We start from the raw sequence: 15,156 nt of genomic DNA, 5'->3' as shown, positions 1-15,156 counted from the left end.
GCAATAAATCTGCGAAAATGCGAAAGCTCGAATGGAAAGGACGGGTGTCGTTGAATCTTTTCTACTCCTCGGAAAAAGGTTTTATAAATTATTTATTATTTAGATGTTATTTGCACGATTTTTCCAACGGAAATTGTCGAAGCATGTTCAGCAGCGATTCGATTCTTCATCTAAGTTTTCTTACTCGTTCCGTTTTATACTGTATAAATCTCGCTATGTTCGAGTTTACGATCCGCACCGTGTCCATCCTGTCTTTCAGTTCTTTCTTCTGTTGTTTCACCTGCGAGACGATTACAAATACGAAGGTCAATACGACGGTCAAGTTTGTCGTGTTTTTACAAGGTAAAGTAATAACGAATTCGATCACCCGAATTATACTGAATCGGCGTATGTAAAGGCTATTGTACATGAAACTAGAGATATTGTGATACTATAAAAGTATCGATACTAATATTGACACCGATATTAGTATCGAAGAGACTAGAAATTAGAGGAAATATAAAAATCAGGGAAGCTGTCTTGTAAGCTATTTTTAAGAATTACGTCTATGCATAATAATCTTATTATATTATATACATGAATTGTTTCAACATCAAGGGCTTATGTTATGCCACTGTATTTGAAAATTTTACGTGTGGCGGCTTTTAATGCGCACTAATCCTAAACATAGTGCGGATGATCGAATTCGCCATAAGAAAGTTTACCTTGTTTCTGAAGATTGGTACCAGTGATCTCAGCCTTTCTACCAAATGAATGTCGGCTGCTAAGCGATCAGTCTCGTCATCCGCGAATAAGTCCATTATCGCGTCTATAGATTCCGCCAAGAGCCACGCTTGCGTTTGTATCGAACAATCATTCAGTATTATCTCGGCGAGTTTCTATCAGATTGCAGAACAGTGAGAAAATGAATGACAAGAAGGAATCGCAGAACCGACCACGCGACGATGGACACTCACCTTCGTCATTGTGTAAGTTCGCGTTATGTTTCTCGTCAGGTTCAACGCCACATTGCCGAGAATCCTTATCATATTGACGCGGACGCTTGCGTCGGCACATCGCGTCTGCATGTCACACATCAGTATAATCTCAAAGTCGGGCTCGCTCAGCTGCGTGAACACGTCCGTCTGCATGTCGTTCAGCCGTTCGACAATCGCCCTCATAGCGTGGACAGCTGCTTCCAGGAGCTCTTTTTCATTCGGACTGATTTCCTTGATCACAGCATTCCCGATTTCCAACCATTTACTATACGCAGAATATTCAAATGAGAATCGAACCGTCGTAAGCACGTGTTTGACAGAAAACGATATTGCGTTTGACTCTACGTCGCCTTGTTAAAAAAAAAAAAATCAGGTGGAAATCCATATAGGAAATCCATGTGGAATCCATAGTTGCCTCTGGGAATTTGTAGTGAAAACTCAGGTCTTAGGGAACAATCAATGTGGATTCCTACGCGAATTTCACGCATCATGCGGATTTCTATATGAATTTTTAACATCCTATATATTAACTTGTTCGGTTGGTTCGTTTCAAATCTTCCAAGTTCAGGATGCAATATTTTACTTTACTGGAAATTTTCAACCTGGGCGATCTTTACCTGTACAAATTGTTGACGCCTCCCAAAGCGTCGATGTCGAAATTGGGTAGTATATTATTCAGACAGAAATAGGCTCTTTGCCGCACAACGGAAAATTGCTTCAGCACGTTCTTCCCTTCCACAGTTTGATCCAATATTTCTTGGCTGTCGGTGTCCACCGCGACGGTCTTCTCCCAAATTTTGCCGATTATGTTGTAGTGGTTCAAAGCTTCGACCAAGTGCACGGGTAACGACCGTTTCAGATTCTCACTCGCCTCATCGGCCTCCATTTCATTGGATTCCACCTCCATTTTCTCGGAACCGTCGACGCTCAAGCTTTCATCATCCTCGTCGTCGTTGTTGGATTCCAAGTTCATCAGAATCTCTAAGGCCAATTGTTGTGTGTTCAGCAACATTTTACTTTCCAACACCTTCTTCCTGTTATTCTTGGATTCGGCATTCTTTTCGTGCGGCAGAATGGACACCAAGCTAGACAACAGCTGTTTGTTATCAAAGCTGAATACCTCATCGAGTGTTTTGATAAATACATTAAAATATTTAGACTTGCATATGTCATCCCAGGCACATATATTGGTTAACAATGAAATCGAGGAGATTCTTGCAAACCACGCTTCCGGACTGGACTTGGCATTTTTTGCAACCATTTTCGCCAGTATATCGTGTAAATTCTCTTCGCTCGACTTTATTTGCTCGATGGCAATGGAGTTATCTTCTATCACAGTTATTAAAAATTGTATAGTAGTGATGATAATCGGCATATCATAGATATTAATATCTAAGTATTTTATTAAAATTGACACCAGTTCCTGCTCGTTGATGAAGTTAATTGCATTCTCATTATTCTCGCATAATGTCCACAACAAAGAGACTGCTTCTATGTAAGTCTCCCTCAGATATTTCACATTTTTATGGTCACTGTTGAACAGGCAGTTTGAATAGTGCTGCAAACAGAGAAATTGTATTAGGTGTACAAATAAATTCGATGTTATTAAACAAAAAATTTTTGAAATATTAAATATGAAATTTACTGGATTAAGCCGAAAACTGCATGTATTAATGAGATGGGGTCAATTGAGAGAGAACTTTGATAAAATTCTCAGCATAATATCTCCATCAGGGTTAAATCTGTATTTACTTATTTGTATTTGGTTACTTCAAAAAATCTATCTGTTATACCACCAATTGAAACTCTGGCAAGAATAGCGTGAACCATTATCAATTCTTCGTACTTGTTTCATTAACGCAGTCAATGGAGTCATAATATCGTCGTCTATTAGATTAGTACGCGCCTGATCTCCACCATTTTCAGCAATTTGCTTGAAAGCAGCCGCAGCAGCCGCTCGTATCATGTCCTTACTATCAAGCAGCAACGGTCCGGCTAGCTTCGTTATCCCGTCCTTAGCAATTTGCCTTGCTATAGAAGCATCCCAGGCCATTGTTTCCAGTGTGTGCAGAGCTGACAGTTTCTCTTCCATATTGCACGATTGTATCTGGGTGAAAGAAAAAAAAAGAGATAGAGGTACAGGGACAAAGAGAGATCAAGTTTCAGCTTTGTAAGCTTCGTCCTGCACGCTTATTCCGTAACCTTTGACGACAATAGTTCCTTTCTATTGTTACTTAACCTGCTCCTTCAACGAAGCTTGGATGTTGTTGTTGTTAGGTCACAAAATAGGAGGGGATCGTGTAATAAAAATGAAGGATTCGCGCGCTTACCTCATCGTAAAGATATTGCAGAGTCGACTCTTTATTTCCCTTCGTAGAATCCTCGATTTCATCGAAATCCTTAACGGACATCAGTCCAGTGGGATTTTCCTTGTGCGGCCTCCCTCGCTGTCGCTTCTGCTTACCCATCTCGAGAGATTAATTCAATTGTAAAAACAACACACATACATCGACTAATTCGAGACAGGATAAAAAATGTATCTCCCTTTTTTGCTGTTATTCCACATCCACCGTTGGTGAAGAGTATGCCTTGAATCGGAAGAGGTTATGTGAGAAGACACCTCGTGTAAAATTCTCGTGTAGGATTTTTAACATGTGTTGCAAAATTGTCTCGAGGCATTTTGCAGCCGGCGCGTCCATCACTGCATTATCGACGGTCGGTATCACAACGTCGATGCAATTATCGACCGACAGGAAGTGCGCAGACAGTGCGTACAATACGATATACTGCGACATGCAGCGCCGTTCACTGCGAATTGCAGTTGTACGAACACACGTGCAATCGAAGTCTCGTGTGTGACGGTTTCGAAAAAAGTTTCGTTGATGATTATCTTCGCTCGTTATCGTCACTTCAGCGATCATGGAGGATTGGGTTAACAAGAAATTGTCCGAGCTTTTGGACTTCCTTATCCCAGAGGAAATGATCTCGTAAGTACGGAGAATGATAGAGAAAATTTGGATCCCATATATTGTCGTTGCAATTGTGTCCCTCTCTTTCTAGGTTTATCACGCAGATAGAAAATGACAGAGATTTGGAGGAATATTTCTCAACTCTCTTGGACGATAAAAATCCAAAGCACAGACAATTTGTAGCAGATTTGAAGAAGCAACGTTGTGCGTGGATAAATAAATTTCAGAAAGTTTTGTTACATATAGCTCTTTTACCTTCATACAATTATGAAATCATTATCATTGTTTCAGCATTGTATAATACCAACCAAGCTGGATATAAAAAAGTAAATGACTATAACACGAACTTTAACCGACAGAACGATAAGAAGAAAGGGAAAACCAAGGGAAAAGAAAATGTTCAGGCTCAAGTTCAGATTCAGGTCCAGATATGTTGCATATTATTTCAATGTTATCAAAGAAGTTGATTATACAGCAATTGTTAGGATATTTTGCAAATTAAATACTATTTTCTGTCATGCAGGAAAAGCCAGAGAAGGTAGAAAGGAAGAAGACTAAATTTGTCGATTTGTATTCTCAAGGAGACATACTCTTGAAAGGTACTTATATAATATACCTGTGCGTATATAAATATTACACATACATAATTTGTGCAAATTGATTATCTTTATTTTTCAGGCAGACATAAATGTGACTGCGAGGCGAAGAGACACGCGTTGGTTAACAATTGTCTGAACTGCGGTAGGATAGTTTGCGTGCAAGAAGGTTCTGGACCTTGTTTCTTCTGCGGCGAACTTGTGTGCTCTCCTGAGCAACGAGCGATTCTTGAGAGTAAATGTAAGCAGGCCGATGTTCTGTACAATAAATTGATGGAGCAGAAACCCAGCAAAGGCCTGGAAGATTCTCTCAAACAGAGGGACAAACTTCTCGAATATGATCGCAATAGGTATGCATTCGTCAAGATCACTCACGCGCCAGTTAGTAATTGTAAATTCACCTGCAGCGCTCGTCGCACCAAAGTCATCGACGACCAGTCGGATTATTATCAGTCGAACAGTGCGTGGCTTTCTGTTTCGGAGCGCGAGAAGTTGCAGAAGCAGGAAGCGGAAGCGCAGGCTCGCAAACATATGTCACGCTTGGACAGAAGATACGCTGTAAATTTTCTGGGAAAAGAGCTGACCGATCGAGATCAGTCTTACAATTTGGATGAAATCACCATGGAAGCGATTTCGAGCGAGAACTTCGAGAATCCGAACATCTGCCCGACAATCGAATTCGAGCGTCCAAAGGTAAGCTAGCTTTTTACGAAACATTTCCTTATGTTCGTTTCGCTCCTTGTTATTCATCATGTACTATACTATTGCGTCTAGTTTGTCGGGATGGAAACATTTAAATCAAGCAGGGAGAATCGTGAGAATCCCATGTGGAATATAGTGAGTAAGGTTCAGGATAAGGAATTCTTGGAGATGTCAGACCAAGGTCTGTGCTTGAGCTTACATCAGCCGTACGCGTCGTTGCTGGTGGCGGGAATAAAAACGTGAGTTTAATGTATATTTAGGAAATGATGTTTGTGCGGAGCAAGGATGGCTAATACGAGTTTTTTTTTTTTTTTATACTGTCAGTCACGAAGGTAGAACTTGGTACTCGTCACACAGAGGAAGATTGTGGATAGCATCGACCGTTAAAGTGCCATCTACCGAAGAGATAGATAATGTACAATTTGGCTACAGTATGTTAAAAAATAGTCGGTAGAAAAAAATATCTTATTTTTGATTATTTAATATTATTTAATATTGTATGCTATATATATATTTTTTTAAATTTATATATTTGTGTTACAAATTTTAGAAAACTTGAAGTTTCCGGAGACTTATCCAACTGGTTTCTTATTGGGCTGTGTAACGGTGACAAATGTTCTCTCTCAAGAAGAATATAAGAAATTGTACCTGGAAAGCGAAAGCGACAGTCCATACGTATTTATATGCGAAAATGCTTATATGCTGCCGATACCATTTCCGATAAAGGGAAAACACAAGATTTGTGAGTAATCACAATTTTCATTTGATTGACAATTAATGTGTTGACATAGATTACACCGCGAAATCATCTTTTTATGTTGCAGACAAATTGGACAAGCAACTTCATCGAGCTGCTTCTAAGCATCTTGAAAAAATTATGGAAAGAAGTAAATAACCAGTTTTTCACATAGATCCCTCTCTGATATGAAAGTAAGATAAACTCTGCCAAAGGTATATTATTTTATTAATTCGATTGTTGCTCCCGCCTTTTCTGTGCATAGTTTATTCATATTAATATAATTCGAACGTTTAAAAATAATTTATATATTATCTTAGCATCTCGTACAAATGTGATCTCTATGATAACATGTCTAATAAAAAAGTTTTACATGAATATACAATATGTGTGTGCATGTATATTATATTAAATTTTATTATACAACAGATTATTATACAATTTACATAAACTCCGCAAGATGTTACAATATAACCATTTATGCATGCTTTTACACTGCCTACTTTGTTGTTGTTACCGTACTCTTATACTTTATCGATGAAAAAATATCGATTCTACTACAATTGTAATATCAGACTTTTATAAACGGTATTAAAAATTATCTGCGATAGAGTATATATACCTGAAATACAAACGGATATCTCCCTTATTTGGGAAAAGCACAAGGATTATTGTTGTACTAAGTCTTCGTCTTTAAAGCGCCAATTGTCCTATTAATATATATCTCTTGCTATCTCTTATCAGTGCATCGCCTATATTAAGCGACGTGGCCACGAGTCGTTTTCTCTATTAACCTCGACGCGTTAAATTACATGAATTAGGCTAAGATGGTATACACGGTACGGTAAATAAAAAATTTCTCTTTATTGACTATGCGGTTAATAAAAATGCTTAGGGGTGGGGGGAGGGGGGACTGAACTAAGTAAATTGAAGTACATTAGCTCAAGCTTTTTTTTTGTTAGAGATTCTTCTATTGAGCAAAGGTCCAATGTCTCTGGACAAAGAGAAACATTTTCGACTAAGCTTACTTAGCTGCATATATATATCGTTTTGTGCAACTTCGACAAACTGCGGGGACTCAAGCATTCGGCGCGTATCTTACATACGTGTAAAGTTAAGACACTGCAAGTTACATACATCCAACGATCCGAACCAAGCTTCAATGTAACGTGAAATGAAACACACACACACACACAGATGTTGCAGATACACGGGAGGTATTCGATGAACGGGACAAATTTAACGTTTCAACGAATCGATGAATAAGGAATGTATGAATAAATAATATGATGGGCATTTTTAACATAAGTTGCTCTTATATAAATAAATAAGAAAGAGTTACTTTGAGACGATCGTACAGAATGTGATTTATAATGTAGATGCCATTTCGCCAGGAGAATCTTGTCAGTCATCATAGAATCTGTATACAGCCGATCGTATCAAATTTTCGTTACCGTTACTTCCAGCAACGTTCTCTCCTTTTCTATCATTGTGCAGCACAATATGCATATATTATTATGACATGTTGTAACAACAATCCGCAACCGATTACACGACAGTTTTATAATCTGATAAAGCTGGGTTCAACGTTCTTCGTATCTCGCAACAAACGCCTCTAATTTATACCTTCTGGGGGGAACTCCTTAGTGAAACGTAAAACACTCCTCCGAAGGTTCCTAACATTGCGTAGACTATTATACGCAAACCGAGAACCAGCTGCTGATCCAACATTTTCTGGAGATAATTTCGTTTGATGTAAATCATTTCGAAAATTTCGTCTCATTAAATTTCACTAAAATTAATAATTCCATTATATAGTGTGGCGCGCTTATGTACAAAATCTATGAATTACAATAACAATGATTCGTTCTTCGCTTCGTGATTATCCCACAACAGCGACAGTTAACTGCACCACGTTTTCTATAACGTTTTCTCGAGGGTTTGGGGAACAATTGCACAATATTTGTGCGACAGAAAATCAAACGTAACAATCAAGCATCTGTTCGACAAGTAATGGTGCAATTTCCGCCATTCCCCGACAAATCTGCACCGAATTGGTTCTACGATTTGTTTTTACCCGTCGACAGAGAATCTTATAACCGGTTCATTCGATTTCAGCAAGTCGTTAACTGCTACGAAAGCGTTAATAGTGATGCGTATGATCCCGATGCCTACTCGACATTCACCCGATAGGCCCCAATTTATAACGCTAATGTGATACTAAAGAGGAATCGTTACATGCTTACCGCGCGAGAGATAAATTTTAAATAAATAGCTTTGTACCCTCTCTTCTCTATATAGGTCTCAGGATTTGTATGCTATCAATATATTATGCCTCTAAGTTCTCTTTTTTTGTTTTCCCACCTGCCTCCTTCCGTTTTCGTTTTAGGTCGTTGAAAAAGATTCGCGTTGTACGCATTCCCAGACGTATCCCTCCATATATCTTACACATGATCCGCGACACGCAAAACAACTGCGGCAAAAATCATCGTTATCATCGTCATCCGATCGTGCGACGAACTCCCCCTTTTTTTTTCTCGAGGTGAAGAAGGATCGACTTTCGTAAAACGCATAACGCGTAAGACATAAAAAGAATCAACCAATCAGAGCCCTCCATTACAACTCTGGGGGTAGAAACAAAGGATTTTAATTGATTCACATCATTTCCTTACACATTATGCAGAAATCTGTACTTCGGTACTCCCAAAGGCCTCTTCTGACAAACTTGCATTATTGCATATGCATGAGAAAACCAACCAATCATGATCCGTGCAGAAAACGGATCTCTTCTATATCAGACATATGGAAGATTGGTTAACTTCCTTCTGCATATGCATTATGCAAGTTTGCCCGGATAAAGGCCTACCTAGACAAACTTGCATAGTCATATAATGCAAACCGATCGACCAATCATGTGTCCCATATAGAAGACATCCTTTTGCTGCACGGATCGGTACATTTCCCTATGCATATGCAATATATGATTATATGCAAGCTTGTCTGGATAGGCCTTAAGCGCCCGAACGGCGGTTGTAGTCGACGAATCGACATCGCCCGGGCGATCTCGCACAGCTCGCAACTGCTCTCGTTATCACACCGACCGTCGCATCCTTCGTAACTCCCCCTTCTTCCTCTCTTCCCTAGGCCTCGAGGAACTTGGTTCGTCTATATGTAGGTCGGAGAGTCCTTCAGACTGGCATGGCAGGCATCACAGATAGAAACGTCCTTCTCGTTCACCAGCGTGCACTTGGGGCACTCCTTACCGCCGCTGGCGAGCGGCTTGTCCTCGTTGCCCTTGTATCTCGACTTGCCGCACATCTCGCAGATGTCCCGGTCGGGCGTGTTCAGATAGGTGCACGTACCGCAGTTCCACCTCCTCTCGTTCGCGTCCTGCCGCCCCTCCTTCCCCGTCGGGTCCTTGCTCGTTCGCGCGATGTCGAGGTTCCTCAGCGAGTCCTCGATCCTCGCTATCTGATCCGAGGATCTGTGCGTGCGCGGCATCGGCAGGGTCTGGTTGTGCCTCTTGTCCTGGCTGTACGCGTCCATCGTCAGAGCGGCGCCGCTGTTGTTGTACCTGCTCGAGTCCGAGAGATCGAACGACGAGGACTTCTTCTTGAACGGCAGGACGTCCTGGTGATTCCTGCCGTTCGTCTCGCTGGCATCGACGTCGTTCGCCTCGCTCCTGCCGCTCCTCCTCTTCTCCGAACGGTGCGCGCTGTACTTGCCCTCGTTCTCCGTCCGCAGCGTTCTGTGCTTGGACTGGGCGCGCGAGTCCAGCTCTTTCCGGTGCTGCAGCACGTCCTCCCGCTCGCCGAGGTCCTTCGAGTAACCCTGGCTCTCGAGATTCTTGTACACGAAATCCCACGTGTCGTAACTGTCGCCGCGCGTCCTGCCGACGCTGGAGTTGGATCTGCTCGCGGCCTTCCTGTCCATCGTCTTGCCGTACTCGCTGTAATGGTCGACGTCGCTCAGAGGTTGCTGCTGCCGCCGGTAGAAGTCCACCTCGTCCAAGTCCGATATCCTGTGGGACTTGCGGGGAGCCTTGTCGCCGTAGTGGATCACCGTGGACGCCGGCACGGCGTCGAGCTCTATCAGCCTGCCGGTCGGCACTCGAATCGGCGGGTAAGCCGGCAACGTGGCGCAATATGGGTCCGCTTGCACACCGCCGCTGTAGAATTTGTTGCCGTGCAGCAGGCAGCCGTAGGTGTTGCAACAGTTGACGAAGGTGTGGTCGGGCGGCTGGTAGTACCGGTAGTTAGCCGACACGATGTTGCTCACGTCCTCGATGCGTCTGTAGTCCGTCTGGCAGACCGGAGGCATCGTCGCCGCGTTGTAGTTCGGTTGCATCAGCTGATACGGCACGGCGGTGAGCGGCACGGGGTCCACACTAGTTTGCTGCTGCTGAGCGTAGTAATCCTTGTAGCTGTTGGTCTTGACCGCGCGGTTCTGATGCAGCTTCTCGAGGAAGCGGTAGTTGAGCGCACGGATCGCCTGCTCCGGCGTGCCGACGTTGCTCTCCCGGAACTCCAACACCTCCAGCCAGGAGATGGTGTAGTTCTGCGACACGCTCTCCCATATCTGCTTCAGGATCTGGAATTCGGGGTTCTTCATGCTGATGACATGTACAACTCAGTGGAAGTAAGGGACACGTAACTTGGTGGGGGTATAACATAAAGTATGCGACTTGGTGCAACTTACTTAATTTATCTCCTCGTAATTTTTGTTGTTGTTTATCTTAGTTTTCTCTCTGCCTTTTTTTTGTTAATTAACATGTTCATAAATATTTCATTATATGAGAAAATCATTAATTATAAGAAAATTTTAGGAAAATGTTGAACGAGTGGAATCTGTCTGGGTTTTCCAATTAGGATCGCAACCTTATTTAGTTGGTTAATCGGAATAGATTCCAAATAGATCCCATAAAATTGTCTATATGGGAGATATATCTCATTTTCCCTGCCCAGGGCTTTTCGGAGATTTTGTTCATAAATATAAAATAGGAATCCAAAAAAAATGTTGGGTAAACGTGGGACATAGAAAATGGAATCTGTCTGGATTTTCCATTTCGCACTTCTGATACATTACACTTCTAATCCGAATCTTCGTAGACTAGAATTCATCATTTTTTTGAAAGATCGGAATAAATTCCAATCAGATCCCAGAAAATTTTCTACGCGGGTCTCGCATTACCTGACACTCTACGAAAGCCACGATAGCATCCCTGCTGACACTGGAGACTTTATCCGGATCGATCGGTCCCTCCAGAGTCAGCACACCCAGGCCGGTATGTTTATAGCCCATCTGCTCGAACATTAACTCCGCACCTATTAAGTTCGCCTCCACCTCATGTTTGTAATAGCCACTGTAAGTCTGAAACGAAACAAATATGAGCTTGAATTTGCTAAGCGCAAATTAAATTGCGACATGAAATAGCCAGGAGTTATGCAAGGAGAATCCACATGGAGTATATTTCGAGAAAAACAAAGATGAAAATTTAATATAGGATTTAAAAAATATTATAAATAGCACTGAGGTTCTTCGTTCAAGAAGTCAAGCAGTCCCTTTCCTTCTCTTTATGGGTATTCATTGACAAGCTTAAACCTTAAAAATGAATACAAAAGACACAACTAGTAAAAATGGTGCAACTAGTGGAAAATAAAAACTGTTTTATAATTGATTTTAGGTAAGACTCGAATCTTTTTGTTTTCTGTAGAAAAATGTGTAAATAACTCATGAATGACCTCAAAATCATAATTTGTGGGTTAGAAATTCTTCTTGAGTAATTATGACCGAATAAACAACACAATATGTTTCAGATAATCACCCTCACTGTCCTATATTCTTTTCGCCAAGGCTGAGCCAAAAGGTTAGCTGCATACAACGAAATTGCGCTCCAAGCGGTCGCTGCTCTGTACCCACTGAAATCTGTCACTGTAGCTGCCGATCTGTGCAAAATATCCGCTGTTTCTTGAAACACATACTTATTCTCATTGGGCACCAGACAAAGGTATTCCTTTATAAAACCTGAAATTCAACTTGTATCAGTTGCATCATAATATTCTAAGCATATGTGATTCAAGATATTATCGTATAGTAGTAATCATGTTAACACAGTACCTTCTAATTTGTGACGTTGCTGTAACTTCAGAGGACTGTCGTCTGTCTGCAGATAAGCCAAGTGACTGTGCTCCAGTTTCATGCTGATTTCTTGCAGCCTATCCTTGCTCCTGATTATTACATCAGTCGCCATTTTTGTCCCTGTAATTGCAGAGAAACATCAGGTAAGATCCATAATGATAAGCAACCACATATAGACATTTCAGTTGTTGCTTCAGCTTCTACGTATGAATGTAACAAGCAAAAGGGAAGAATAATCGCCCAGAATGCGTACGCTTGGAAAAAGCTGACGATTGTTATTACATAGACCGTGACAAATATCTATTGACAGATGCAGATTTATGGATTATGGAAGCAATGTGTGAACCGTTTGTACAATCAAGCGTGGCAATCAGAGATAACGTGTCATCTAGAAATAACCGGTGCTTCATCCGCATTACGAACCTCCTAGAAATCTGATTTTGGAACAGATTCCCGATTCGAAGTGCGGCTAGCTCCAACCTAAAAATAAATCCTATATTTAGTAACGGAATCACACACGGGCTTCTGTAAACGTGCCGGTGTACACCGCGCGTACGCACCTGCGACACGACGTGTTTTCCCATCTCAGGGGTTAGCGATCCGCCGAATCATTGGTTGGCACTCGGACTGCGTGTCGTTACATCGCGCTCCCCGTAAACAGTAAATATTTTTCGCAAAACTTTTCTTGGTTATGTTCGCAATTACATCATGCATTGGAAACGCAACGATCGGAGGTGCGCGACCGCGTTGAAACGCGTCCGCGAACACGTGGCTCCGCCAAATGACGATTTCGCGAAACCTCGGCAAATTTCGTAACGTAACGGAAGTGGACACTAGCGCCACCTGCGATTAGCTTTTACGAGAAGCGGCGAGTCGATTGACTAGTTAGACAGTTGTACGTCGTGTCTCTCACTGCATTCTGCTTGCAGAAGCTGCACGATACACATAAACGTGTGTATTCACGCTTTTCATATTGACAGTATGTCTTTTTTTATAATATTGTAAATTTTAATAAAATTATGTGACTGTCATTTATGCCAATATCTAGTGTTTATACGGATCAAGCATGGCCTTTTATCCGTCGATTAATTTAGTCAAATCGATCGTGGACGAGGTTGCCTTAGCAGGATTAAACGGTATTACTTTACAAAGTAACGTAATGATACTTAATCATTAATCATTAGAAAAGTTAATCGTCTTAATACGAAGCGTTTTGTTGACAAAAGCAAAGCTGTCACTTATGAGAAAATATCTTCTTTTCCGGAAGATGTCAATATGAGAGAGCGACACTGCCATTTAATGTTAGAATTTCGACACTCAGTTTTTGTCGGTAAGAGTGGATGACACAATAACAACTGATCAATAGTAGATAATTTAAGTTTCTGAGGGTCGGTAAGTTACCAGGGTCGATAAGTTTCCGGGAATAGGTAAGTTACCAGGGTCGATAAGTTATCGAGGATCGGTAAGTTACCAGGGTCGATAAGTTTTCGGAAGATGGTAAGTTTCTTTATGATGTATCGCGAAGACAGAGTGAAGTTCAAGGATTCTAATTTTTAGATAAGATCAAGTAAGGATGGTACTTCATATTTACCCAATATATATGAACTATACTGTATTCCCGAAGCAGTAGATGTCAATGGGTTTGATCTGCATTTGAAGGTCTGACTAACCTGTGTAATCTCATAAATCTCAAGCATCAAGAATTGCAAAAATATCGACGACTAGGGCTCAGACAAAATATCAGCAGAGCTTCCGAAGTTATTTGACATCTCAGCCTATGAGAAAATCATTAAGAGAGGACTGGCGGTACTGTATAGAATGTTCAATCAGAAGAAATTGATTGTTACAAATCACAAAGAAACGTTAAAAAGCACTTCGCTGGGAAGTGCTACATTATGCGGTTTATTCACCAGACTGTGCCGCTTTCGACTACCATTCGTTTCTGTCGATGGCACACGGACTTGCTGAGGAACGCTTCAATTCTTATGAAGACGTCGAAAAACGGATCTCTGACTGGATAGCTTCCAAAGATGAGTTATACTTTCGCCGCGGAATTCGCTTGATGTCCGGAAGATGGGAAAAAGTCATCGCTAACGATGGATAATATTTTGATTGATGTACTTTTTCATTTTGTTTCTTAAATAAAACCATACTTTTTTTTTGCAGAAGAACGGATGAAACTTTCTGATTTAGCTAATCGATGCTCTAAGCAGAATTAATAATATATTAGTCTTTGATGATAATCTTTTAGAATATAGTCCAGCGGTCTGTTAGTATGAAGACCCTGTGATAAAAGTTTTTACGTGATAAATTAGAGAAACAGTTACGTGACAAATTAGAGAAACAGAGATGAAATAATCACGCGCGTGTGTGTGTTTTCGACCGCTCTCCGCGCGTTGTTGACGTATCGTTACAACTTTCAATATCTCCAGCACTTCGCTGTATTTAATTGATCCGACTGTGGTGTTCCGCGGTCTTGTCGTCCCTTGGACTTATACACGACGTTGGAACCCGTTGGGGCGTGATTATGAGCGTCTAACAAGCGGCAGCCGTCAATTTTCCCGTCACTTTTACTATCATCGCGATTGAGGCTGTGCGCACTCGGCGGAACGGCGGGTTCGATGGCGCCAGCCTTGATGATGCTATAAATACACGCTTCCACGCGGAAGAATCTGCAATCTTCGGGGCTGACGAATCTTCCTTTATTGGCGACGATAAAAGTCGCATCGGTAATTACAACGATGTCTCTCGAGCGGGATGGCGATATCAGCTCCCCGCCTGGAGTGCATTTCTGGATCGGTGGAAGGATAAATTGCGAAAGACGATAAAGAGCATCGGGAGTGCCTCGTGTAACGGGACGCGCATGCAAAGCGCGATAGGAAAAGCACGCCGCGGTTAGCGCGCAAGAGAGAAGGAAAGAGGGGAAGAATGACGCAGAGGGAGAGAGAGAGAAAAGGGAGGGATTCGGCTGGTCAGTCACAACGTGCTCTCACTTTCTATTGTCCGATCGTGCCAAGAAATTGTCCGGCGTGAATTTG

General features: G+C 41.7%; 3 protein-coding genes across 7 annotated transcripts; 1 reads left to right on the top strand and 2 right to left on the bottom strand.

The window, feature by feature from the left end:
• Window positions 1–74: 74 nt before the first annotated feature.
• On the bottom strand, window positions 75–3,658 carry LOC106743138 (HEAT repeat-containing protein 3). The gene is made up of 6 exons (XM_014616684.1): window positions 3,308–3,658; window positions 2,824–3,084; window positions 1,595–2,535; window positions 957–1,242; window positions 705–878; window positions 75–280 (listed from the first exon to the last, which is right to left on the bottom strand). Exons 1-6 carry the CDS (start codon window positions 3,443–3,445, stop codon window positions 167–169), a joined length of 1,914 nt encoding a protein of 637 aa, XP_014472170.1. The 5' UTR covers window positions 3,446–3,658; the 3' UTR covers window positions 75–166.
• A 115-nt stretch (window positions 3,659–3,773) lies between these two features.
• On the top strand, window positions 3,774–8,775 carry LOC106743140 (activating signal cointegrator 1). Of its 4 annotated transcripts, none has more exons than XM_014616688.1 (10): window positions 3,774–3,964; window positions 4,038–4,150; window positions 4,238–4,368; window positions 4,470–4,545; window positions 4,625–4,892; window positions 4,950–5,235; window positions 5,317–5,483; window positions 5,569–5,675; window positions 5,795–5,986; window positions 6,069–8,775. In XM_014616688.1, the coding sequence occupies exons 1-10, from the start codon at window positions 3,897–3,899 to the stop codon at window positions 6,137–6,139; spliced, it is 1,479 nt and encodes a 492-aa protein (XP_014472174.1). In that variant the 5' UTR covers window positions 3,774–3,896; the 3' UTR covers window positions 6,140–8,775. The 4 variants fall into 4 exon arrangements, with proteins under 4 accessions (XP_014472174.1, XP_014472173.1, XP_014472175.1 ...); XM_014616687.1 differs by having other exon boundaries at window positions 5,569–5,690; XM_014616689.1 differs by lacking the exon at window positions 6,069–8,775 and having other exon boundaries at window positions 5,569–5,694; window positions 5,795–5,973.
• LOC106743137 (protein tamozhennic) lies at window positions 6,368–12,903 on the bottom strand. Of its 2 annotated transcripts, XM_014616682.1 has the most exons (6): window positions 12,679–12,903; window positions 12,542–12,598; window positions 12,098–12,238; window positions 11,805–12,004; window positions 11,171–11,350; window positions 6,368–10,570 (listed from the first exon to the last, which is right to left on the bottom strand). In XM_014616682.1, the coding sequence occupies exons 3-6, from the start codon at window positions 12,228–12,230 to the stop codon at window positions 9,146–9,148; spliced, it is 1,938 nt and encodes a 645-aa protein (XP_014472168.1). In that variant the 5' UTR covers window positions 12,231–12,238; window positions 12,542–12,598; window positions 12,679–12,903; the 3' UTR covers window positions 6,368–9,145. The 2 variants fall into 2 exon arrangements, with proteins under 2 accessions (XP_014472168.1, XP_014472169.1); XM_014616683.1 differs by lacking the exons at window positions 12,542–12,598; window positions 12,679–12,903 and adding an exon at window positions 12,372–12,513.
• Between the last annotated feature and the right edge of the window lie 2,253 nt (window positions 12,904–15,156).

Source organism: Dinoponera quadriceps, unplaced genomic scaffold (genome assembly GCF_001313825.1).
Source record: "Dinoponera quadriceps isolate SergipeBrazil2010 unplaced genomic scaffold, ASM131382v1 scaffold942, whole genome shotgun sequence".
Classification (NCBI taxonomy): domain Eukaryota; kingdom Metazoa; phylum Arthropoda; class Insecta; order Hymenoptera; family Formicidae; genus Dinoponera; species Dinoponera quadriceps.
Note: the sequence above shows the minus strand (reverse complement) of the source record. Positions and strands in the feature narration are given on the sequence as shown.

What these genes read in the sequence shown, in the direction of transcription:
- LOC106743138 (XM_014616684.1), bottom strand. Translation starts at nt 3,445, where the DNA reads ATGGGTAAGCAGAAGCGACAGCGAGGGAGGCCGCACAAGGAAAATCCC. An exon ending in GGCGTCAACAATTTGTACAG is followed by an intron (nt 1,243 to 1,594) that starts GTAAAGATCGCC and finishes TTCTGCGTATAG; the next exon opens with TAAATGGTTGGAAATCGGGA. An exon ending in GAACTTACACAATGACGAAG is followed by an intron (nt 879 to 956) that starts GTGAGTGTCCAT and finishes GCAATCTGATAG; the next exon opens with AAACTCGCCGAGATAATACT.
- LOC106743137 (XM_014616682.1), bottom strand. Translation starts at nt 12,230, where the DNA reads ATGGCGACTGATGTAATAATCAGGAGCAAGGATAGGCTGCAAGAAATC. An exon ending in GCAACGTCACAAATTAGAAG is followed by an intron (nt 12,005 to 12,097) that starts GTACTGTGTTAA and finishes GTTGAATTTCAG; the next exon opens with GTTTTATAAAGGAATACCTT. An exon ending in AAGAATATAGGACAGTGAGG is followed by an intron (nt 11,351 to 11,804) that starts GTGATTATCTGA and finishes GTTTCGTTTCAG; the next exon opens with ACTTACAGTGGCTATTACAA.
- LOC106743140 (XM_014616687.1), top strand. Translation starts at nt 3,897, where the DNA reads ATGGAGGATTGGGTTAACAAGAAATTGTCCGAGCTTTTGGACTTCCTT. An exon ending in AGGCTCAAGTTCAGATTCAG is followed by an intron (nt 4,369 to 4,469) that starts GTCCAGATATGT and finishes TCTGTCATGCAG; the next exon opens with GAAAAGCCAGAGAAGGTAGA. An exon ending in AGGAGACATACTCTTGAAAG is followed by an intron (nt 4,546 to 4,624) that starts GTACTTATATAA and finishes TTTATTTTTCAG; the next exon opens with GCAGACATAAATGTGACTGC.